This window comes from Dermacentor albipictus, chromosome 1, assembly GCF_038994185.2.
Source record: "Dermacentor albipictus isolate Rhodes 1998 colony chromosome 1, USDA_Dalb.pri_finalv2, whole genome shotgun sequence".
NCBI classification, from domain to species: Eukaryota; Metazoa; Arthropoda; class Arachnida; order Ixodida; family Ixodidae; genus Dermacentor; species Dermacentor albipictus.
Genome location: NC_091821.1, coordinates 507,279,101 through 507,305,160, shown reverse-complemented (window position 1 = coordinate 507,305,160; position 26,060 = coordinate 507,279,101). Strand labels below are relative to the sequence as shown.

Here is a 26,060-nt window from a genome sequence, read left to right as displayed (position 1 = left end):
CAAAATTGCTTTGAGCAAAAGTAGCTCAAAATTACTTTTTTGTGCACAAAGTAAATAAAAAGTGTCACTGTGTTTGTTGTTTGTTTTGTTCGTCAAAAAGAAAATAAATTAAGCTTTGACATAAATATGTTCATAGTATTTAACTTCGTCCTTCTCACTCCTCACAGATCACTTCCAACTCATTTGCACGTCCCATAATATCCGCGGACAACTATAAAAAATACATGTGTCAATTAAATTTATTAGGCGAAGAAGCGTTGACGGCGGTGGATCAATTCACCACAGCGTTGTCTCAAGCGACTGCTGGGCGAGATGCGTTAATGGCCCTACGTCTGCACAGGCGCTCGCCGTCTTTAATGAATACACATCTTAAGAATAAGCAGCAAAAAACAAAGCGCCCAGTGAAGTGAGCACCGTGGCGCTATTATAGGGAAAAAGTTGGTTGAAAAGCGGAATCTCAGTGCACGACCTCTCATTTGCGGTGTAGTTGCAGCTTCTAAAGACTAGCTAGACATGTCATTCAAAGGTCCTTGGCATAAAATATTGTTCGGGCAGCCAAAACACAGTCGTCAAAGAGCGAACAGCACAGGCCAGTTGGGGAAAACGACCCACCGCAGAGATGACATCGCAGGAGTAGACGATGCGCGCTGCGTAAGAGATATGTCACTGCAGCGCCGGTAGTGCACAGACACCGTGAAGTCCCCGTTACTTACGCGCGGCAGGTTTGTCACAAAACTCAGACTGCGTATCTAAACTACATTTACCGACGGATAAGCGCCTACAGGCCTGTTGGTGCAAACGACGCGTCGCAGCAGGAGCAGACAACGCGCGGCGCATGACGAAAGACGCGACTGCAGCGCCGGTAGTTTCAGTGACACCCGTTTCGGCCACGTCGGCCAATGGGGTCGCATAGGGAGCTGCGAAACTGAAGTATGTCTAAGAACGTTGGTCGCAAATGCATCCGGAACATGTAAGTAGTACATTGTGGGGATGTCAGCGCTGAATATATGGAACATCTAATAGACGTGCACATCCTGTAGATGTATTTATTACATCTAGTGGATATACGTATTAACCATACTTACGTCCATAGGACATCCATTGTACTATTTTGGTCGTTTCTTCTATTTGTCATGCATGCATGTACTGGGCCTGTTCGATTTGTAATCCCAGACTGCTACAGACTGCTCCAGATGCTATTACAGCCAGTGAACGTTGGTGTACGCAGCTTCTCGGACAGTCCTGGACTGCTTGGGACAACAAATCAAAGTGCCACTATTACTAAGCGAAGAGAAACTCAAATTGTCCCCACAATCCTTTCTATTGTGAAACCTCTTATTGGTATCAATCGTTAGACAAGTACGTAATTGTGTATGCAATATATGCAGTGAAATACAATGGCAGACTGCAGACATTACAGACAAACTATTAATAGAAGCACACAATGAAAGACTGGCTCTGTAACTTGTAAATAAAATAACTGTTAAATATATAACAAAACAACCTCTTGAATTAAAGCTGAAAGGTAGTTATCCTAAGAACCAATAAAAAAGAAATAACATTTCAGGTGCTTGAAAAAAACACTTAAGGTTAAAAAACGAACAGCACAGGAAGGGCACTAGCCTTAAGCTAATTTTACAGCATGTAAAAGTTACAGTCAGGCTGCGTGGGAACAGGTGTTCATTGTTGCACATGCGCACATGTGGCAGCACTTTTGTCCCGAGAGAATGCAGAATTCATGCAGGATACTGAATCGAAAAAAAGAAGACGATAAATGCCCGAACACCCTAGAAACTGCCGTTAAGTCACTTTCACCAGACCAAGGGGTGCTCGTGCATTTATGACTTCTTTGATGCAGGAACTTTATGAACTATTAAAAAATATTTTTTTTTTCCATTTGTGCTTTTGGAGGACACCTGTGCTGCCAAGTGAGCACATCTGTGTTACGTTTCGCCTATGACGCGCGGTGTAGCCGGCGCGAATTCAACGGACGCCGGGGCTTCGTTCAAAGCGGCGGACATTTTGGCCCGTTCGGAGCGGCCGCGACGCATCCCCGGCGAGCGCGTCCCGGCATGTTCAGTGCCACGTGTCTTTGTGTGTGCGTGTGTGTGTGTGTGCCCACGCTTGTCAAACCGCGGCAGCCGGGGAGAGGAGCTCCCCCAGTGTGAAGCGAGGAGGTCTGACCGGCGCCGGCCCGTCTGATGCGTCACCTCCTTGTTCCAACGTGTCTCTCAGTCCGTCCGTCGCCGCTGTCACGTGGTGTCATCTCGTGACCTTCCTTCTTGCCCGCGACCCCAAGAGTATAAGAGCAGCTGCCCCCGGACGCCAGGAGAGAGGCTCCGATTTCTGCTGTTGAGTAACGTGCTCTCCCGTCTCTCTACTTCGGTCGACCTGACCGCCCGCTCTTTGCGATGCTAGAATAAACAAGTTGTTCTGTTAGCAGTCGCCTCATGCTTTGCTGGGACCTTCGGATGCTTCCAGTGTGCCCCAGGCCGCCAGGCCAACGCTACCCTTGGGGCTTGCGACCCATTTGCAACAACGGGCGCCAACGGTCCGATTGCAATAACGGGTGTCAGCACTGAGGTTCCGACAGCTGGTGGCAGCGCTGAGATTCCAACAGCCGGTGCCATCGGTGCGGATCAAACATCTGGTTGCCAGCGGTGGGATCGCGACAACGGAGGCCAGCGGCGAAGATATGCGGTTGCCTGTATGCTGAGCAGCACAACGACCATCCGGGAGCAGTGCAACGAGCCCTGTGTGATGACTGGTTGCCTGCAGCGGAACGACTGCGCTGAATTCTTGGCTGCGAGGTTTGGTGAGGGCGGGACTTTCTTCTTCTGAGTTTTGCCAGGCTTTTGTTAGTGTCAGAAACAGAGCTGGTAATTGTGGTTGTCGTTGCTGCCGGGTTAGTTGCGGCAAGACAATAGTAGGCAGTAGAGAAAGCAGCATTCAGAGCAGCCATGGATTTGAAGTCGTTGCGCAAACCGAAATTGTTGGAGCTTGCAAGAGAGTTGGGTCTGGATGTCTCAGACAAACTCAGAAAACCAGAACTGCTAAGGGCTATTCTTGAGTTAGAAGCTGAGGATGACGAGCTGTCGGAATGCCTTGAGACCATTGAGGAAAGGGCAAAAAGACAGGAGCGTGAACGTAAAGAACAGATAGAACGAGAGCAACAAGAGAAAGAAAAAGAGCGAGAGCAACAAGAGAAAAAAGAAGAGCGCGACCGTCAACACGCTTTAGAAATGAAGCGTCTCGAGGTAGAGATGGAACGCGCTCGTAATGGAAATCAGGCACACGGTGCAGGAGAACGAGTATTGTTCAAAATGACTTGAAGCTTGGAGAGGACATTGGTTTGTTCCTGGTTAACTTTGAGCGAACGTGCGAGAAGCAGGGGTTCTCTCGGGAAACGTGGCCACAGCGCTTGCTCACTTTGTTACCCGGCGAGGCGGCCGACGTAGTCGCTCGCTTGGATAGAGAGGAGGCAGAGGATTTCGACAAAGTGAAATCGAGTCTGCTAAAAAAGTACAGGCTGTCCGCGGAGGCGTTCCGTCGGAAGTTTCGAGAAAATGAGAAAGGCAAAAGTGAGTCATATACAGAGTTTGCCTACAGGCTAATGTCAAACATGCAGGAGTGGCTCAAAGAAGAGAAAGCGTTTGGTGACCACGAGAAAGTTCTGCAGTGTTTCGGGCTAGAACAGTTTTATAGTCGGTTACCTGAGAACGTGCGGTACTGGGTCTTGGATAGGCCAGACGTTAGTACGGTGGCTAGAGCCGCTGAGCTAGCCGAAGAGTTTGTGACGCGTCAGGCTCGCGGAGCTAAGGACGGTCAAAAGGGTGAATTTGGCTCCAAGTTTGAGAGGCCGAAGTTCACGCCCATGAGAGCAAAGGGGGACACACGTAGTGCGGATGCGAGTGAAAGCAGTCCGACGGAACGTAAGGAGACGGCGGCAACCGAAGCCGAACGCAGAAAGCGGTTCGAGGCGAGGCAAGCGCGCGTGTGTTATACGTGCCAGAAGCCGGGTCACTTTTCGGCGCAGTGTCCAGAAACAAAAACAAAAGTTGTGTTTTTGTCATTATGCAGCACTGACGAGAACATGAAGCTTCTCGAGCCTTACATGCGAGACCTCCTCGTAAACGGGAAAGAGTGCCGAGTGCTTCGCGATTCCGCAGCTACGATGGATGTAGTTCACCCCTCTTACGTAGAACCCGATATGTTCACGGGCGAGTGCGCATGGATCAAGCAAGCCGTGGAAGCTCATAGCGTGTGTCTGCCCGTAGCAAAAGTGCTTATTGAAGGTCCTTTCGGAGCACTTGAGACGGAGGCGGCAGTGTCATCTATGCTGCCCCCCCAGTACCCGTACCTATTTTCGAACAGGTCCGATCACCTCCTGCGCGAGAAGGGGCTTTTGTTTGGTGAGGCTAGCGTTCAGGCCTTAACCAGATCGAAGGTTCGGGAGCTCGCTGCAAAGGCGGTAGTTGTGGGGCCGACGTTGTCGAACGATGAGAAAGGGTCAGAGGCGCAGCAAGCTGATATTCAGAGCACGCCCGAACTGAATAAAATTGAGCCTGTAGCGTTAAAGGCACCTGATACTGGAGAGGAAATGCCCGATGCGGGAAAGCTAGAAGAGCTATCTGCTGATTTGCTCATAGCGCCTACGTCAGACGGACTTAATAGGTTGCTAAAAGTCAGCCGGTCGGCTTTGATAGCCGAGCAAAAGAAGGATGGCAGTCTAGAAAACATACGCTGCATTGTCAAGGAAGGTGTCGCCAAGAAAAATGCTCGCTTTGTGGAAAGAGGTGGGGTCCTGTACCGGAAGTATCTAGACCGCAGGGGAGTGGAGTTCGATCAGCTGATCGTGCCTCAGTGCTATCGTCAGGATCTGTTGCGCTTGTCGCATGGGGGTTCGTGGTCCGGACACCTAGGAGTTAAGAAAACTAAGGACCGTCTCTTGCAAGAGTACTATTGGCCAGGGTGTTTTCGGGATGTAGACCACTTTGTGAAGACATGCGACACCTGTCAGCGGGTCGGCAAACCAGGGGACAAATCGAGGGCGCCGTTGAAGTTGGTACCTATCATTACGGAGCCTTTTAGACGGCTCGTTATTGATACAGTGGGACCTCTGCCGGTAACAGCCACGGGGTACAGACACATTTTGACTGTGATCTGCCCAGCTACAAAGTTCCCTGAAGCAGTGCCGCTTAAAGAACTCAGCTCAGTTGAGATAGTCAATGCACTACTGTCCATATTTGCGCGAGTTGGTTTTCCTGCGGAAATCCAATCAGATCAGGGCACAGTGTTTACTAGCGCTTTGACGACAGCCTTTCTCGAAAGGTGCGGGGTAAGGCTGTTACACAGCTCAGTGTACCACCCCCAGTCGAATTCCGTTCAGAAGCTCCACTCCGTCATGAAGCGCGTGTTGAGAGCATTGTGGTTTGAACAGCAAACTGACTGGGAGCTGTTTCTGCCTGGGGTGAGGTTTGCAGTAAGGACCGCGCCGCATGTGGCTACGGGGTTTTCGCCAGCTGAGCTAGTGTACGGTCGCTCGCTGCGATATCCGCTTCGCATGTTTCGAGACGGATCACTGCCCTCTCCAAAGGCTGCAGACTATCTGTTTCACAAATGGCCGCCTCCTGCGCTGGAGCCTTGCTGTGCAACAACAATCTTTTGAGGTGCGTTACAAAAAGGGGAGTCTCAACGGTAACGCCGATGGCTTAAGTCGAAGCCCCTAACGTGGGAATCAGCCTCAAAATTGTTTGTTATTGATGTTTTTCTTCCTGAGGCAGGATTTTTAACATATTGCTTTTGTGTAGTGTTTCAAAGTGATAATGTGCTTTCTAGTGCAATTTTCCGATTTGTGGACGCGTTCTGAGTGCTGCTAGACTACTGTAAGGAACTAGGCAGTAGTATTAAAGGGGGAAAGAGCCTGGCATGGCTTAGTGAGGGTTGTGCCGTGCTTGCTGACTGAGCGGCTGAGTTTCGGCGTAGTTCTAACGCTTGCTGAGAACGAGAGAAAAATGAGAACTCTCCCGAAGTCACTTTGCAGTGTCCTCTGTGAACCTGAACGTGAGAACGAGGCCTTCTCGGTGCGCTGCGCTCAAGAAACGCCGAGGGACGACCGACCTCGGTTATGAGCATCATCGAGCGACATCCCTCCGGACAGCGGATGCAGTCCCCTGACCATCGGGATCTCCTTCCCCCGGCGGGGCGGTCTGTTACGTTTCGCCTATGACGCGCGGTGTAGCCGGCGCGAATTCGACGGACGCCGGGGCTTCGTTCAAAGCGGTGGACATTTTGGCCCGTTCGGAGCGGCCGCGACGCATCCCCGGCGAGCGCGTCCCGGCATGTTCAGTGCCACGTGTCTTTGTGTGTGCGTGTGTGTGTGTGTGCCCACGCTTGTCAAACCGCGGCAGCCGGGGAGAGGAGCTCCCCCAGTGTGAAGCGAGGAGGTCTGACCGGCGCCGGCCCGTCTGATGCGTCACCTCCTTGTTCCAACGTGTCTCTCAGTCCGTCCGTCGCCGCTGTCACGTGGTGTCATCTCGTGACCTTCCTTCTTGCCCGCGACCCCAAGAGTATAAGAGCAGCTGCCCCCGGACGCCAGGAGAGAGGCTCCGATTTCTGCTGTTGAGTAACGTGCTCTCCCGTCTCTCTACTTCGGTCGACCTGACCGCCCGCTCTTTGCAATGCTAGAATAAACAAGTTGTTCTGTTAGCAGTCGCCTCATGCTTTGCTGGGACCTTCGGATGCTTCCAGTGTGCCCCAGGCCGCCAGGCCAACGCTACCCTTGGGGCTTGCGACCCATTTGCAACAACGGGCGCCAACGGTCCGATTGCAATAACGGGTGTCAGCACTGAGGTTCCGACAGCTGGTGGCAGCGCTGAGATTCCAATAGCCGGTGCCATCGGTGCGGATCAAACATCTGCAATGATCAGAAACTTCTCTTCGTTCCTATGCAACCTGTAGCTGTAATTTTCTATGTAGTGAAATTGGTTGAAAAGCAGCGCCCTTCCTGTCCTGTAGTCCTTGCTGAACCTAAGTGTTTCCTTCTGCAAGCACTAAACATGTCAGAAATGTTGAAGTGATTATGTTACAATGCGCAAAATCTTTAGGTTCAGCCTAGTAGCTTACTAGGCTGACCCGCTACACGTAAAGAAACATAAAAAAATTTAAAGTAGTTTAATGACCCGCTGGATGGTGATGCGTGTGGCTGAGTATGTGCTGTCCTAGATCACTCTGTCAACGAGCCTGCTTGCTGGCTTGAACATCCTAAATAAGAAAAAAAATACACATACAAACTATACTGCTGTATGAACAGAACTGAATACACAAGGCTGCACATAACAAGTAGCTTATGATGCCTAACTAGCTTTTCATACCTACAAAATTTAGTAATTACGTTAGACATGTGAAATTCCCGAGCTGAAACCTGTGGCTATGGGATTTATTTTACAGTGGAACCAGAACAAAACCACTGAATAAGATGAAGGCAGTGACAAAGAAACTTGTTCTTAGAAAACAATCAAGTTTTGTTAACATGTACAAGAAGGTAGAGTGCTCAAGGGCACAGGTTTGTGCCCTTGAGCACCCCTGTAACCTTGTGCCCACAGGCTTGTGCTTGTGCCCCACGCTAGAGCGTGAAACTGGAAAACCGCACTTCCAAAACTGTATGCAGGAACTTAATATGAGGCAGACAGAAGAGCAAATAAATGCACAAAGAGGTCCTTTAGCTTTACAGACATCTTTTACATGAATATCCAGTGTTTGCAGTCCACATGAGTGAGAAATTATGCACATGAAATGCAACCTAAGCAGGATGAGTGCTACAATATTAAAGGAGCCCTGAAACATTTTTCTAACATAGTAAGAAAACGCTGCCAATCAGTTAGTATTGAGGCTTCTGTGAACATGTGAGCCAAATATAATTGCCCTGCAGGGAATTTACAATCTCGTGTCAAAAGCAATGGAAAATTGCTTACTCTCGCTTCCTCAATGTCATCATGCAGCGTCATTGCAAGCAGCTGGACCTACAACAGCCACAGCGGTTTTGTGATTGCAAGAAAATTCTCAGTAATACAATTATTGCTCATTCAAACAAATAAATATAAAATGCATATGCTTGCAATCTCAGAAAGACAGAAACACTATTTAATTTTTGTACCGCCAGACTAAACTTGACAGGTTCACGTTGCTGTGTCTGGCTGCGCGTGGCTTCCCCGATGAAAAGCACAGCGTAGATGCCGCAGCCTACTGTAGGGTGCCACCACGAGCCATCTTATATTCAACCATTGGGTGGGCCTAGCTGGGCATTGCCCTCTTGTGCCGCCATCTCCCCTGTGTAGCTTCCAGCACGCTATGAGAAATGGGAGAGAAATCCACTGATAGTATCATAACTACGTCCAACTTTGCTTGTGCTTAAAGGATTAAAAAGTTAGGAGGTAGGAGATTCATGGGGCGACATAATTTAATATCTATGTCACTGAATGATTATTAGAAGTGTTTTAGGGCCCCTTAAACTGAACATGATGTGCACCAGCAAGATGAGAATGGAGGAAACTTGAAAATCAGTCTTATAGATTAGGCTCAACAGTGCTCCATAGAAATACGGTGGGTCTATGAGCAGCCACATTGCCAAGCCTCAGTGTGATGCAATATGTGCAGACAGACATTTTCTACTTTACACACTGATACTTAAAATTAAATTACTGTGTTGTACATCTGTCACAATGGACTAAGAATGCTAGATTAAAAATGTGCATTCTGGCTACCATTTTGGAAGAATCCCGATCTCTAGCAGGAGCATGACGAAGTCACTCCATGATGGCCGTTTCTACAACATAGTCGCTGCACTTGTGAACCTCCTTCACAGTTGCTGCAATAGGAATGAGATGAGCTACCGCATAACGCAATCTCAGCAATTCTGATTAGGGTAACATGTGCTTCATTGCACAACTGAATGGGGTTTATTGATACAGACTGCATGAGAAGACGGGGGACCTACACCTAAATTGAGTTACCATACCCAGTAAAGGGCTGAAGAATTGACTTAACAGCATCACTAAAGAATGAGCAGGCAATTAAACATCCAACAATGTATACTGATTGTATTCTGTCAGTAGTTCATGCGATTCTAACACACACCTCTGTCCCATGAAAATGGGTCTGAAAATCGCTTTATGTCACAAATGTATACAAAAACCGGACCTATATTAGCAATAGCTTATGTCAGAGGCGATGCCAACCTTATTCTGTTACCATTGTAATTAACATAACAAGTTTCTGGGTAAGCTGGAAGCTCACTTTCATCACCAAAGCTCATTCAAATGGGAAGGTATTTTACATGTTATGCAAGTCAGAAAATCCTGCGCCAAATTTTTTCTTATTTCAGGCATCTGCGTGTACTGCAGAAAGAAATGACAAAGCTGTCAGTTGAAGCATGGGTCACCAATTTATTCACAACTTATATTTCGCATCTACTGAACTCCACAACGATCGCAATGAACTGAGAGAAGATGTGGTACATAACACAGATGAACAGTTGTACCAGAGAGAGCGATTTCGCACTATTTTACTTTTTTAACATTGAACATGCAATAGAACTCCGTACAGATTAGGTTTGGGACACATTACAACCAAGTAAATACGATTTTTCATGAGGTCGTCTCACCTACAGTAGCTACAGTCGACGCCATAGCAGAGGGCTGTATTTTAGTCCTCTAACGTGCACCGCTAGTGAATTACAAAAAGTGCTTTTGTCTTCATCGCTCAATGAAATGTGACCATCAGTCCAAGACTCGGACCTGTGACTTGACGCTTCGCAGCAGAAGCAACCACAGATTAAATGCAGTTAAGCTATTAAGCTATGAAATATTTCTGCTGCACAATGTTTGCTTTATTTGAAAACTTTTGCTGGCACGATACTTACCGACAATGCACTCTGGGAGCTTAAATATGTTCAAAGCATTTTTTCCTTTTTTTCCCATTCCCCGAGAATGTGGCTACCAAGCTGTTCGACATTAGGATCCTGAAAATTCTTCGTGTGCACGACTCTGGACTGCTGCCTCCTACACTGATGAGCTCCTTAACCTGCGTGTTTAGAAAAAAAGTATGAATGCTGGGCTTAGCCAAATACAATAAACCCCTGTTAGGTAGCCCGGGGCACAATTCTACTGAACAATCTTTCTTTGGTCTTGAATTTCTCTTCCCTCTAAAAATTTACATTGGTTCACACAGATCAACTTTAATTCTAAAGGCTCTTTCGTCAAAGTGGTTGCCTGTAACAGATTAAGACAGAATAAAGGCTATTTCGGTAGCCTAAACAACACAGTAAACTGCAAAACTAGATTTGCCTTGCATACTATGTTTGCGTTCGGGCACTGAATTCCGAAATTATTTCTTATCAACAGTCGGTTTAAGACCACCAATCAAAGCGTCCATACAAGCACATCCACTGTTAGCAGGAACATAGGAGCCCGTGACGTTACTCCGTGGAGTGCCCTACCACTGTTGCCTCAAGTTTGGCAGCGAAGGGGCAGTCGAAGCAATTGACGAAAAGCCTGGCAAGTTGTTTGCCAAGGCTTTACGAGGTGCCAGACGTCGCACTTTGCAAAGTAATGCCATAGGCTCCCATGTTTTTTCTAGCAGTGTGTATATCATTAAAAAGAGCTGCTGGATACAGCTTAGGAGCTCCTATACTTAAAACACTATTCATCAATAAATGACAAATTAAAGGTAGAGAGCCCTACAGGGATACATGACTGCAAATCTGACAATTTCAAAATTAATTTAAGGTGTGTAGGATACACTTAGAAAGTGCACTGAGCCATGTTTAATTTACCTATCAAGAAAACAGACATACTCAGAATACCACAAACAATTGACTCGCCAAAGCTTCCTTGGCAGAACCGCTCAAGTTGCCATCAAACTGCTGAAAGTCCTCCACGTCATTGAAAGGCTCCGAGACAACCGTGGTGTCTGTGCAGGTCGTCTGCTTGTTCAATCTGCTTTCGATGGCTACCAGCAACTCCCCATGCTGTTGTTGCACAATCCTCAATGCAGCCAGCCATGCGAGTACCTCACGTTGAATATCTGAAACATGAAGGCAGATGAATGGCTAGAGGGTAATATGTGCATCATAACCAGAGGCAAAAATGGGTTCCAAATTAGAGTTGGGAATTTATTGAAATGAGCAAGACGACAGAGCTTAGTCTTTTGAGTGAAGCCATATAACTGACCTTGAAAAAACCTGCGCAGGTGTGGTCTCGCTAGGTAACCACAACGACTGCATTAGAAAACTCCGAAACAGCACATAAGAGGGCACAGTAATGAGAATTGTGGGATGTAAGTGTGCACAGGACAGACCAACTGCTATAAGCTCGCATCCAGTTCCTGCTAATTACCCAAGATGAAGGCAAACTGACAATCTATGTTGTATATCACTTTAGCCAATGACATGCCCAGAAGCAACAGAGTCCTTAAGCAACTCTTCAACACAAGAATAATGCATGCTACAAGCACACTACCTTACCTGCAAGAGGCAGCAGTTTTGTCACCCGCTTTAGTTGCTCCTGATTGGCAGCAAGAGGCACAACACTCTTCTCTAAAAAAGAAGACATATCAAGGCTGGCAACAAATGAAGTAATGGAAACTGCATTTAAAATGAGGAAATTTTGACAAAGCTAGGCTAACCACTAAATTGTAGTTGCGGCTATCACGGTGGCTCTGCTAACGATGTTCCACTGTTAAGCATGTTGCAGACAGGATCAATTAACTTTTTTGCTAAAATGACCACAAGTGAATAAAAGGTGAATGCTCACATGACAAAATTCCGGCACATGTACCCGAAATTTTTCTGGGTTGCTCTACTGCATGTGATGGCTCATCTATAGGTCTGAAGCACTAGGCCTAGCAGTTACTAGCACTCTCAGCTCCTATTCTTTCTGAATATTTTTATTCACACTGCCACAACACTTGTGCGCATAACCTCTAACCAAGCACAAAAGTTGTTTAATTCCTTGCATCACCAAACTGCCTTAGTCACAAGCCTTGTCCATGCTTTGTGTAAAAGCATCTGTTGAAAATGTTAATTTAAAAAAGTTTTTAACTTTGCTAAAGAAAATAAGCACACATAGAATGAGGCACTAACTTAGGATTCACTCGCCTAGTAATATCGGCTACGGCCATCAAGATCACTACAGTACTTCAACAAACGTGTTGATTGCAATTCACATGCTGAAAAGGAGATTCGTTGTAGGTTTATTTCTGAGATAAGGTGTTTGCTGTAGCTTCTGCTACTTTATAAGTGCCCATAAAGAATCCAAAGGTTTGTCATGTTTTCCTGCAGTTTTCTTGTTGATCATAAAGCCATCAAGCGTGTGCACGCCTTCTTGGCAATAGCAAGCGACAGTACCAATTGCTACGTCTCTAAAATAATTAAATGCAACATATGTAAAGTGCAATTACCAGAACAATCTTCTGAACTGACCGACTGCAACTCACAATCCTGAAAATGGGGGGAGGGGGGAGATAGGCATACAAAACAAAATTCAAACTAATATACCAACATGTTCAGCTTTATGCACTACATACCTTCTTCAGCTTGATCCATGTAAGTAGTACCTGCAAGAATACTTTCACTTAGTTTAAGACGACAAAAATAGATGTTGATGTAATACCTGTCCTTGAAGCTTCTGGGAAGTTTGGTCGTGGCTCCGGTACATCTTCATAGTACCCACTTGGTTAGTTGATTTTTCTCTTTTTACTCTCCTGTCCGGACTCGACATCAGAAAAGAACTGGAACCTGTCAAGCTTTCTCCGTCCATCTTCATATCTTGCTATAACACACGAGAGCCATATTCATTTTTTACCGTTCACAACGGCATTATTTAAACTAGACAACACAAGTCTTAAATCGTACCGTATCTTCCTTTCACAAAAACTCTGAACAGTTTCCAATTTCCTGCGGGTCTCTGACGCTTCCTGATAAGCATGGTCTTGTTCCCAGGGCCAGGTGGCCACAGACATTGGTCCCCTTTAACCATTAGGGATGGGACTAGCTCAACAGTTCCTTCGTCGATGAAGTGGACAAGGCACCACGCCATCTGGAAATCGGGCTGGTGAAATTAAAACACGGAAAATGATTGTAGTTGCCAGTGTAGAGGTCGCCACAGTTCAGCCCCGTTTGTTAGGCTGCCACCAGAGTGTGGCGCCCCCTGTGACCTGTGTGTGTCTCTATATATATGTTTGGGCCCAATAAAGAAGGGGCATTCTTTTTTCGTCCAAGCAAGATGCCGTACGTTTCGGTCCGTCCCTGCGTGCTCGTGCCCCGCGCGGCACCAACCACGCGACATGGTGTCAGAAGTGGCCGGATAACGCCCCCCTGCCTTAGCCCTCACCTCATAGGAAGGCACCAAGATGTCCCTCGAGACCGGTGAGCCGCCGAAACTGTACGGCGTCAACTTCCAGCCGCCGGCACCGTTCGACTTCGCGAACCCGCTAACGTGGGCGACATGGCTCAGCCGCTACGAAGACTACGCAGCGGTCTCAGGACTGACGCAAGCGTCGGAAGACATGCAGGTACGCTCGCTACTGTACTGCATGGGCCCGGAGGCCCGCCCGCTTCTCAAGACCTTTTCGCTCGACGCCCAGTCGCTCGCTTCATACCAAGCCGTTGCCACCCGCTTCACTGAGCACTTCGTGCACCCGGCAAACGAGCTTTACGAATCGTCACGGTTCCACAGACGTATTCAGCTTCCCGACGAAAGCGTCGGCACGTACTACGCAGAACTGCGCAGGATGGTTAAGCGCTGTAACTATCCGTCTGCTGCTGTCGAGGAAAGGCTCGTACGCGACCGGTTCGTCGTCGGCCTCCGCGACTCCCGTCTCTCGGACCAGCTGTGCCGGAACGCGAAGTTGACACTAGAGAACGCTTGGACACAAGCCCGTCAATCCGAAGACACCGACAGGGAAAAGGCGTTGCCCCAGAACCGCACCGAGCACTCCCGCGAGCTCAACCTCGACGCCGCAAAAGCTAACAAGTTCCCCTCTCGCCGCCGCTCCGCCGCTAAGCCTCGTTCGCCGCAGCCGCTAGCAGAGCGCTCACGCGAGCCGTCCACATGTGAATTCTGCGGCCGCGCGCCTCATCGACGTTCAGACTGCCCGGCCCGTCGCTCCACCTGCAACTTCTGCAAAAAGAAAGGCCACTTTGCCGAAGTATGCCGCTCGCGGAAGTTCAAGCAGTACAAGCTCAGCTCCGTTCACCTGCACGCCGTCGCGACGCCCGCCTCGGCAAAGTTCGTCGACGTCACCGTTGATGACTACACAGCGCAGTTCAAGGTCGACTCCGGAGCCGAAGTATCTGCTGTTCCCAGCGATTTTCCTACCTTGCCTGCCAAACGCGACCAAGTCGACACTCTGCTCACTGGCCCGGGAGGACAGCCACTGCACGTGCTGGGCTCGTATGTGGCACGACTTCAGTGGCAAGGGAAAACAAGCTGTCAGCGCCTCTACGTGATCCAGTCTCTCACTGTGCCTCTTCTGGGACTGCCAGCGCTCCAAGCCCTCCAAGTAGTTCGGTTTCTTGATCAACTCAAGACTTCAGAAGCGACGCTGCACGCCGAGCTCTTCAATGAATTGGGCACCCTCAAGGACGAATACAACATCCGGTTGAAACCCGATGTCGTACCTTTCTCGCTAAGCGTACTTCGCAGTATCCCCATCCCGCTGCTCGAGATCGTCCGCCGCGAGCTGGACAAATTGGAAAGCGCAGGCGTGATCCGTAGGGTCGACAAGCCAACACCATGGTGCTCGGGTCTCGTCGTCGTCCGGAAAGGCGATGGTTCCTACCACCTCTGCGTCGACTTAACACAACTCAACAAGGTCGTCCTTCGTGAAAGACATATTCTGCCAACTGTCGAGCAAGTCCTTGGCATCCTCGGCGATGCAACAGTTTTTTCGAAGCTGGACGCGACCGCAAGCTTCCACCAGGTGAAGCTCTCCGAAGACTTCCAAGAGCTTACGACATTCATAACCTTATATGGCCGATACTGCTTCCGCCGGCTCCCCTTTGGCATCACCTCCGCACCAGAGTACTTCCAAAAGCAGATGGCAAGAATCCTGGAGGGCCAAGAAGGAGTCACCAATATGATAGACGATATTTTGGTTTTTGGACGCACCCGCCAGGAACATGACGTCAGACTGAGCCAGGTGCTATCTCGCCTTGCAAAAGCAGGTATCACATTGAACCAGGACAAGTGCCGTTTTGGGGTACCCGAGGTCTCCTTCCTCGGAGTTGTCGTCTCAGCACACGGCATCAGGCCAGATCCGGGCAAGATCGAAGCAGTCAAAGCCATGGAAGCTCCAACGGACGTCGCCTGCGTTAGAAGACTGCTCGGAATGGTGAACCATCTTGTCAGATTCTTGCCACACATCTCGGACGTCACAGCCCCCACAGAGCGTTACTGAACAAGTCTGCGAGTTGGGTGTGGCAGCACGAGTAAAAGGCAGCATTCGAGAAAATCAAGGAACTCTTGACGTCAGACAGGTGCATGGCCAAGTACCACCCGTCGTACGCCACTACGGTGTCTGCAGACGCAAGCTGATTCGGACTCGGCGCAGTTTTGGTACAGACGCAACCCTCAGGAGAGCGCTGACCAGTCGCGTTCGCTTCGAGATCAATGACCGATACCGAGCAGCGTTACAGCCAGACTGAAAAAAAAGCTTTGGCAACGACGTGGGCTATCCAAAGGTTCGACGAGCTCGTCCGTGGCATCCCCTTCGACGTCGAGACTGACCACCTGCCACTCGTTTCACTTCTGGGCAAGACGGAACTGGACGTGTTGCCGCCTCGTATTCAGAGACTACGGCTGAAGACCATGCGATACCAGTTCCGTATGCGGCACGTGCCAGGAAAGCTGCTAGCCACAGCTGATACGTTGTCGCGCATCATCTACGAGCCACCCACTCCTCTAGACACTATCTAATTTTTTGCAGCACAGGTAGTCGGCTGCACGTCAGAAGTCTTGCCACTCAGCCCTAAAGATGTGGGACAGGTACAAGAGTCCTATGGTGAGTGCAAAGCCCTCGCTTCCTACTGCCAGAATGGTTGGCCTATAAAGACCACGATACCACTGCACCTCTCAAAGTACGCCTCGGTGGCAGACGAGCTCTCTGTCTGCGACAGTGTTCTGCTGAAAGGCGCCCGGATAGTCATCCCATCGTCCCTTCGGCCAGCGGTCTTGACGCTGTTGCATGAAAGTCATCAGGGCATCAACAGGACCAAAGCCCTAGCTCGCGAGTCGGTTTGGTGGCCCGGTATCACGACAGACATCGCCTCTCTCGTTGCCAACTGTGAACAATGCGCTTCCACCAGCGTGAACTTTGCCGAGCCCCTGCTATCCATGGCCCTACCTGAACGTCCCTGGGAATTCCTTGGAATGGACTTGTTCCACCTCAACGGCCAGACGTTTATCCTGGTGGTGGACTATTACTCAAGGTTCCCTGAGGTGGTGACCCTGAGGAGCACGGCAGCTCAGGCAGTCATTGACGCTCTCAAATCCATCTTTGCCCGCAATGGAATCCCGCAAGAAGTCGGGTCAGACAATGGCCCACCGTTCTCGTCGCAAGAGTTCGCGGCGTTTGCAGCGTCATACGGCTTTAACCACAGGACCAACAATCCACACTACGCTCAATCGAACGGAGAGGCGGAGATGATGGTGCGTACTATCAAGGACCTGTTTCGCAAGTCAAAGGATGCTTATCTGGCTCTGCTCAGCTATAGGATACTCCAGGAGTCAACGGCTTTAGTCCAGCCCAGCTGTTGATGGGACGTCAACTCAGAACCAGAGTCCCAAAGCAAGGCTCCCAGCTATGTCCCAACTGGCCCCCAATGAAAGAAGTCGTCACCAAGGATGCGACTTACAAGCCCTCACCTCATAGGCCGACAACTACAACAGGCATCATGGAGCTCGAGACTTACTGCCACTCCAAACAGGACAGCGTGTCTGGGTGCGACCTGATCCTCAGGCTACGGTCCTCAGTCCGGGGCAAAGACCAAGAAGCTACGTGGTCGAAACGGCGCGAGGTGGCACCCTACAGCGCAACCGGCGTCACCTAGTGCCTTTTGGGCCTACAGCCTCCGGAGAGAAACCACCACCACTGCAGCAAGTTCGCTGTCAGGAGCCTCGGCCTGCCAACATCGTGGAATCAACGGTCCCCCTCGCACAGTCTGTGCAACAGTCCCCTGCAGCCAGGGACCGCAGTGACGGTGTGACACGAACACGTTACGGCCGGCCTATTGTTCCGCCGCGCCGTTTGAAGTTGTGAAACTTCGGACGTGTTTGGCTTCCTGAATCTCTCCCGTCTAACCTCCAATGCTTCAAAGGGGGGAGATGTAGAGGTCGCCACAGTTCAGCCCCGTTTGTTAGGCTGCCACCAGAGTGTGGCGCCCCCTGTGACCTGTGTCTGTCTCTCTATATATGTTCGGTCCCAATAAAGAAGGGGCATTCCCTTTTCATCTAAGCAAGAGGCCGTACGTTTCGGTCCGTCCCTGCGTGCTCGTGCCCCGCGCGGCACCAACCACGCGACAGCCAGAATGAAATGCCAGGACCTTTCAAGCCCGTCTTGCAGATTTGGGTGACATGCTCATTGGATGCACATCAAATGAAAGAGACATGAAACATTATTTATTCTAATGCAATGTTCATTCTCTTTGGTAAGGAAACACTTGAAATCTCTCAGGAGTATGTTTTCCCCAATAAGTGAAAGAAAAGCAGCTAAGCATCTGTCCTGTCCATTTCACCCCTCTTCCTTCTTACAATTTTTCCATCCATCACAACGTTCACTATTCAAAGGGATGCCACTGAAAGCCTTTTTCTCGGAAGAAATCCACTATAAAAACTGCGAAGAAGTGAAATCCCAGGCAAGTAACTGTAAAAACAAATACTTATGAGAGGCTGCAAAAAACAAGGAATGAAGCTGGCAAGACTAAAATGAACCTTTCAGAAACAAAACATTTAAGCCAGTGAAACAAGGGCAGATATATTTCCTCTGTATACAGTGACTATACTGGGTGCTTCTGCAACATTACGAACTAAAAAAGCACTTATCCTTGAGCAAAATCCTTGAGCAAAATCCTTGAGCAAAATCCTTGAGCAAAATCCTTGAGCAAAATCCTTGAAGCAAAATCCTTGAGCTGCATTACCAAAACATGCAGACATTATTTGCATGAAACTTTCAAATGCATAATCAACTAATTCACAAACATTTATCAGGTTTTTAGGTAATAACTTAGACATATTGCAATTCATAAATTGTGACCGGGGGGAGATCGGAAAGTTGGATCCACTTGGAACCAATTGTCAAGATGATACTAGTTTTGACACTATTTACTTCCCAAAGTTCATGAATACATTGACAGTCGTTTCTTTGTGCTGCAGAGTATAAAGCGTTTCCTTAGAATTTTGTAACGGCACTACAAGTTTGATGGTGCATTTTTTGAAAATGACGTCCACACAACTATTTTATTGGATGTGCCTTTCAGTCTCATCAGCTACAATTTATTAATTGCAGCGTGCTGCAAGGTACTAGATAAAGCAATTGTGCAAATTTCTTAGTCAATTGCACTTTTAGATTTCTTCTGTATTGTATATCTGTTCAAGAAGACCAGTTTAAGGACTCGAGTTGTAGTGTTATCTTATACAGACATTTTTTTGATTGCGGAAATAATTTGTAGTAACAGCTGGTATAATTAAATACGACATGTTATTACAGTTCTTTCCATTCTGAAATTTTGTTCAGAAAATGTATTTTTACTGTCTTTTGGCGGATAAGTCTCCAGGTCAAGCTTTTACCAGCCTTTGCGGTGCAATTTTCACAACTTTAGCTAAAAATGAAATCGGCTGTGTTACCACAATTCATACTCTGCTCCACTGTCACTGTTATGTGGTTCAACACAGAATTTAAAGCATTCAAAATGCAAGAGTGCAATGCCGTACAATGACAAGATTATGCAAGACTTGGAAGAATGTATTTGGTATATAACACAAATACTTTAATAGGATCCACAGTTCTAATGATTCATAAAAACAAGACAGAATCCACATATGTGTGTGAATCGGTGGCAAGTGAAGATTTTATCGAAATGTCTACACTTCTCTGTAGCTTAATGCACCTCCTCCAATGTACTTGCCCCATTTTGTTTACTATTTCCATACTCTGCTATTTCTTTTCCAGCCTTTCTTCACTTCTCTGTAGCCAAGCTCTTCAATTTGTATCGCATACTGCACTTCTTGCCTGTTGTTCTGCTCTATTATGTGAGCAACCATCACTTCTAATGGCACATATTCACCCATTCTGGGGGATTAGTCAAGAATGCTCAGAACCCAGTGGCACAAGACCAGATGCTCAAGTCTGTTTGGCTGCAGCAAATAGTTAGTGGCATATACCCAGTAGCACAAGTTGTATACATGGCAAGCCAGCATCCACCAATGTAGGAGGAAGACACAGAAACCTTCGTTTAAAAAAATTTCGACACGAACTCATTATCACAGTGCGAAGGCTGCAAGAATCTAGGCCAGAGCCCACCTCAAATGTCCGTACCTCAAACCCACCCCATGCACATCTACTTCGGTTTTGTAGCAGTTTCTTGGTTGATCCGGTCTGGTGAAAAGCAAATCCCAGAAAAGCAATCTGTTGTACTTTTTTTCAGTGTACATCATCATCATCATCATCATCATCATCATCATCATCATCAACCTGGTTACGCCCACTGCAGGGCAAAGGCATCTCCCATACTTCTCCAACAACCCGGGTCATGTACTAATTGTGCCCATGCCGTCCCTGCAAACTTCTTAATCTCATCCGCTCACCTAACTTTCTGCCGCCCCCTGCTACGCTTCCCTTCCCTTGGAATCCAGTCCGTAACCCTTAAAGACCATCGGTTATCTTCCCTCCTCATTACATGTCCTGCCCATGCCCATTTCTTTTTCTTGATTTCAACTAAGATGTCATTAACTCGCGTTTGTTCCCTCACCCAATCGGCTCTTTTCTTATCCCTTAACGTTACACCTATCATTCTTTTTTCCATAGCTCGTTGCATCTTCCTTAATTTGAGTAGAACCCTTTTCGTAAGCCTCCAGGTTTCTGCCCCGTAGGTGAGTACTGGTAAGACACAGCTATTATACACTTTTCTCTTGAGGGATAATGGCAACCTGCTGTTCATGATCTGAGAATGCCTGCCAAACCCACCCCAGCCCATTCTTGTTCTTCTGATTGTTTCCGTCTCATGATCCGGATCCGCCGTCACTACCTGTCCTAAGTAGATGTATTACCTTACGACTTCCACTGCCTCACTGCCTATTGTAAATTGCTGTTCTCTTCCGGGACTGTTAAACATTACTTTAGTTTTCTGCAGATAAATTTTTAGACCCACTCTTCTGCTTTGGCTCTCCAGGTCAGTGAGCATGCATTGCTATTGGGCCCCTGAGTTACTAAGCAAGGCAATATCATCAGCGAATCGCAAGTTACTAAGGTATTCTCCATTAACTCTTATCCCCAATTCTTTCAAATCCAGGTCTCTGAATACCTCCTGTAAGCACGCTGTGAATAGCATTGGAGAGATCATATCTCCCTGCCTGACGCCTTTCTTTGTAGGGATTTTGCTGCTTTCTTTATGGAGGACTACGATGGCTGTGGAGCCGATATAGACATTGTTCAGTATATTTACATACGGCTCGTCTATACCCTGATTCCGCAATGCCTCCATGACTGCTGAGGTTTCGACTGAATCAAACGCTTTCTCGTAATCAATGAAAGCTATATATAAGGGTTGGTTATATTCCGCACATTTCTCTATCACCTGAGTGATAGTGTGAATATGATCTATTGTTGAGTAGCCTTTACGGAATCCTCCCTGGTCCTTTGCTTGACAGAAATCTAAGGTGTTCATCATTCTATTTGCGATGACCTTAGTAAATACTTTGTAGGCAACAGACAGTAAGCTGATCGGTCTATAATTTTTCAAGTCTTTGGCGTCTTTTTTCTTATGGGTTAGGATTATGTTAGCGTTCTTCCAAGATTCCGGTACGTTCGAGGTCATGAGGCATTGCGTATACAGGGTGGCCAGTTTCTCTAGAACAATCTGCCCACCATCCTTCAACAAATCTGCTGTTACCTGATCCTCCCCAGCTGCCTTCCCCCTTTGCATATCTCCCAAGGCTTTCTTTACTTCTTCCGGCGTTAGCTGTGGGATTTCGAATTCTTCTAGACTATTTTCTCTTCCATTATCGTCGTGGGTGCCACTGGTACTGTATAAATCTCGATAGAACTTCTCAGCCGCTTGAATTATCTCATCCATATTAGTAATAATATTGCCGGCTTTGTCTCTTAACGCATACATCTGATTCTTGCCAATTCCTAGTTTCTTCTTTACTGTTTTTAGGCTTCCTCCGTTCCTGAGAGCATGTTCAATTCTATTCATATTATACTTCCTTATGTCAGCTGTCTTACGCTTGTCGATTAACTTCGAAAGTTCTGCCAGTACTATTCTTGCTGTAGGGTTAGAGGCATTCATACATTGCCGTTTCTTGATCAGATCTTTCGTCTCCTGCGGTAGCTTACTGGCATCCTGTCTAACGGAGTTACCACCGACTTCCATTGCACACTCCTTAATGATGCCCACAAGATTGTCGTTCATTGCGTCAACACTAAGGTCCTCTTCCTGAGTTAAAGCCGAATACCTGTTCTGTAGCTTGATCTGGAATTCCTCTATTTTCCCTCTTACCGCTAATTCATTGATCGGCTTCTTATGTACCAGTTTCTTCCTCTCCCTCCTCAGGTCTAGGCTAATTCGAGTTCTTACCATCCTGTGATCACTACAGCGCACCTTGCCGAGCACGTCCACATCTTTTATGATGCCAGGGTTAGCGCAGAGTATGAAGTCTATTTCGTTTCTAGTCTCGCCGTTCGGGCTCCTCCACGTCCACTTTCGGCTATCCCGCTTGCGGAGAAGGTATACATTATCCTCATATTATTCTGTTCCGCAAACTCTACTAATAACTCTCCCCTGCTATTCCTAGTGCCTATGCCATATTCCCCCATTGCCTTGTCTCCAGCCTGCTTCTTGCCTACCTTGGCATTGAAGTCGCCTATCAGTATAGTGTATTTTGTTTTCACTGTACCCAACGCCGCTTCCACGTCTTCATAGAAGCTTTCGAATTCCTGGTCATCATGACTGGATGTAGGGGCGTAGACCTGCACAAGCTTAATTTTGTACCTCTTATTAAGTTTCACAAGAAGACATGTCACCCTCTCGTTAACGCTATAGAATTCCTGTATGTTACCAGCTATATTCTTCTTAATCAGGAATCCGACTCCTTGTTCTCGTCTCTCCGCTAAGCCCCTCCAATAGCACTCCAATAGCACTGCTAGACTCGCCTCACTAGATAACGTTCTAGCGTTAATCGTTGCCAGGTTCATATTCCAATGGCGGGCTGTCCGGAGCCAGTGATTCTTAGCACTCTCTGCTGCGTCGCAGGTCTGATCGCCGCCGTGGTCAGTTGCTTCGCAGCTGTTGGGGACCGAAGGCCGGGGTTTGATTGTTTTGTTCATATAGGAAGTTGTGGCCAACTACTGCACCCGGGTGGCCAATCCTGCTCTGGTAAGGGAGTGCGTTACCGGTTCTGGTCTTCGGGATCAGGCCACACTCCAGGCCTGTTTATGCAATTTGATCAACACGAGGATTTTTTCTTTAATCCGGTGGAAAATTGCCGGCACCGGGATTCGAACCACGGACTTCTTGCACGCGAGGCGGGTGTTCTACCTCTACGCCACCACTGCACCTCAGTTTACAAAAAATGCTAAACCCTACGTATGAGTCAATGCAACAAACTCAAGGTTACTTACAAAGAAAATAAAGTTGGGGATGCGACACAGCATTGACATAATTATAAAGTAAAAACCAAGTCCTTCTGGCTGTATCAACAAGCAAAGTATATTTACACTGACAAATTACAAGTACAATGGAATACCAGAGAACGTCACATTTCTCCCTTCAGCTAAAAGCGCACTTTTTCAAGCTTCAACGAGCTTTTCTATAAGCCTGTAAGAATTTCGGGACATTTTTATGCAAGTAGCAGCATTGTAATACTTGAGACACCAGCATAACAGGTTTCCATGCTTAACACTGCATAAATTACAAGGAACCAAGATAAAGAAATGTATGACACAAAACACCTAGGTTGTGTACAAGAGCAGCATGACAACAAATTAGTCTTTATATGGTAGCTTCACTAACTTTACACTCTCAATAGGCCAACAGTCTCTAGAGGAGAGCTTGTTCACAACAGCAATATCAAGTCTTTTTGAATGCAGTGGCTTGGTATAAAGTGTTTGCACGTCGCAAAACTTTCTACCACTTATGCGTGGATACCCATCGGATTTCCTGTGAGCTAAAGCTTCAATGACTATTATGTCATTGTTTACCTGACAGCAGCTGTCTTTAACGTTTGTGCTCAAAGTGAACGTTGGAAACCTGACTACCCTATAGTTTGGGGACTTGCAGTCTGGTGGAATGCTACCGTCATCATGGCTGCCCAAAAGCACAAAACCGTCTTGTCAATTGTTTGCAAGCTTTCTCAAGCTGGTGTGCACGCCTTTCTTCTAGCCTCTTGTGGATCTGGCTGAGTGCACAGCCATGTTTCCGAAGAAGGTTGTTCATTACCTGCATATTGTCCTCAAATGGAAATGCAGAGAATGACTCAACTGTGCCATAAAGACTGGAATCTGAAGCAAGGTGCAACAAGCAGTGAACGTTGTACGAGACATCTTGTTCCCCATAGGGACTAGAAAAACCTTTCACGAAGTGTTTTAGAAGAGTTTCTGCATAGCCAGCGTGTTTCTGGCAGCTCGAAGGAGTACTTAGAATGGCGGCTGCCACATGCAATGTCAAGAAATTTGAAAACACATCCTCTGGCAATGTCTTTCTTAAGATTAGTGGGCCAGAGTAAAGAAGAAGGGTTCGGTATTCTGTAGCGTTCCAACGATCCTTTTCTTCAAGCGCCTTTGGTTTTCTGACGAACTCCACTGGAACATGCTCTTATAGAGCAGCACGTTTTGCAGATATATCTTTTCGATCTGCAGGACGAAGTCTCACTCTCAGTAGCCCTGCAAGCCAAAAGTGCACAAGTTTCCGTACAGCTCCAAGGTAGACCAAATGCATTGGATCCAACGGCACACTGCTGATACAGTCAAGAGGAAGCTGTGTAAGCACAGATGCACCCTGATGGTGTTCTGGGTCAGTCTGGCTCCGAAATGACTGATCAGTCCTCAGCGAAGAAACTTCAGTGGGAAAAAACATCTCTCCTAAACTGCCTTCAGCTGTACACTTTGGGCAAACCGAGTAAATGCTATATCCTTTTGTCTTGGAGATGAAGGCACGGGCTGGAGCATCGCAAATAAAGTTCTTTATTTCAACTTTAAATGATTTGCCAGATACTGATATTCCTTTCTCAAATAATGCTTTCATCTCATCAAGAAAAGGCTGAAGGAATGCATCAGCGCAGTCGGGCTTTCCAGAGCCTGCGAATGCACCAGCTATGAAAGGACCAAGGGCATTACCAGGCATACCATCTAGATGCGCAAGGCACTGAATTGGCCATAACTGCAGCCTTGAGCTTTTAGCTAGTGGCAACCCATCAATGTTGACAGACAAGCTAACCACCACCGACCCACGTTGAGAATCATGCAAGACGTCTCTTAATACTTTCTCGACACCAAAGTGGTAGCACTGATCAGGAGGACATACAAGAATTCCAGAAGCACTTGCAGATGTGCGAGGTGTTTTCAGCAGTGTTCTAGCATCCTTTGGCAAGTTGCAAAAACAATGATGAGATTTCAGGAGAGCCAAAAAAGAATTCAGCGACGAATGAGGGATGTTGTCTTTGAGAGCCCATTTCGGCAGCTCAGAAGCAAATTCACCACTTGCACTCATGTCCTTTTCAACCATACTGAACATGGATGGCTCACATACATCTGCATCGACTGCATGTGTGCTTGCTACATCTATGTCGCTGTATTCACTTGTACTTGGCTCTTCCAAAGGTAACACGAGCTGAAAATTAGTACCACGCGAAGAGCCCGAAGTGCTGCATCACACGTGCCACTCGCCAATCTTAAGCTATCATCAGGTGTCTCGCACTCATCAAACAGAGATCCGGCAACGTGACAGATATGGCGAAAAGCCACCTTACGTGCTTCCTGTGAGTACTGAGATGTCTCCGGATTGGCGACTTGCGACTCTTCAGAAATAGTTTCGCCCCGTCTTTCGAAAATGGCATCGACTTCTGTTTTTGCTCTATTTCGAACACTGCGCTTATTACCGACTTTCGGCATGGCAGAAAACTCAAACCTCGATCTAAAGCAGCTTACACGATACAAGAGTGCTTAAGACATGGAAAAGCAAATCCAAAATTGGGGACGTCAAAACGGAAAACAGCACAACAAAGCGCGCCAACTGCAGATATTGAAGTCCAGCTGTGCACCAGACCTGCAGACCACGCGAAGCGCTCATTAGCGACAGGTTAACGAAAGTAAATTATTTAAATTAGCTGCACGTTAAGCAAATTTAAAAAAGAAAAATACCGGCGAACATACCTTCAGCTTTCCAACGATTGGTTACCGGACACCGCAGGTGCAGCACGCCAAATGTGCGCGCTCCGGAATGTCGTACGTTAACTCCTACAGCAAAAGGCACATCAATGAAGACGAGAGAAAACAACGAAAATATAAACCGGCGAACATACCTTGCGCAGCCGCGCCCGTTACGTGCGTTATGCACCAGCTCCTGGTGCATAACGCGCGAGGAGATAGAGGAGCACCAGGAGGAGCAAAACAGGAGCACTCATTAACGGCGCGATAAAAAATAAAATGCCGACCACACGTTTTGACAGCCTAGTACAGTTGGCACTCAGCACACGCTGCAGACGTCGTGCGCCCGGCGAGCACGTCCCAAGCGGCTAGGCGCAAAAGGTAGGGCACGAAACAGTCCCTGAAATTATCAACCGCTTTGACGG

General features: G+C 47.5%; 1 protein-coding gene across 11 annotated transcripts in view; it reads right to left on the bottom strand.

The window, feature by feature from the left end:
* LOC135907570 (uncharacterized) overlaps positions 1-26,060 on the bottom strand; it is a 136,942-nt gene that overhangs the window by 49,022 nt on the left and 61,860 nt on the right. For 4 of the 11 annotated variants that reach the window (XM_070532597.1, XM_070532603.1, XM_070532604.1 and 1 more), the window contains exons 1-9: positions 12,911-13,094; positions 12,669-12,823; positions 12,583-12,612; positions 12,457-12,496; positions 11,522-11,593; positions 10,880-11,082; positions 9,920-10,080; positions 8,156-8,347; positions 1,086-1,247 (exon numbers count right to left, since the gene is read on the bottom strand). In XM_070532597.1, coding sequence (XP_070388698.1) covers positions 9,940-10,080; positions 10,880-11,082; positions 11,522-11,593; positions 12,457-12,496; positions 12,583-12,612; positions 12,669-12,823; positions 12,911-13,094 — 825 coding nt within the window. In that variant the 3' untranslated portion in view covers positions 1,086-1,247; positions 8,156-8,347; positions 9,920-9,939. Of the gene's footprint in view, positions 1-1,085; positions 1,248-7,181; positions 7,264-7,973; positions 8,022-8,155; positions 8,348-9,919; positions 10,081-10,879; positions 11,083-11,521; positions 11,594-12,456; positions 12,497-12,582; positions 12,613-12,668; positions 12,828-12,910; positions 13,095-26,060 lie in introns of those variants that run through there. The other 7 variants (XM_070532606.1, XM_070532607.1, XM_070532598.1 and 4 more) reach the window with 6 other exon arrangements.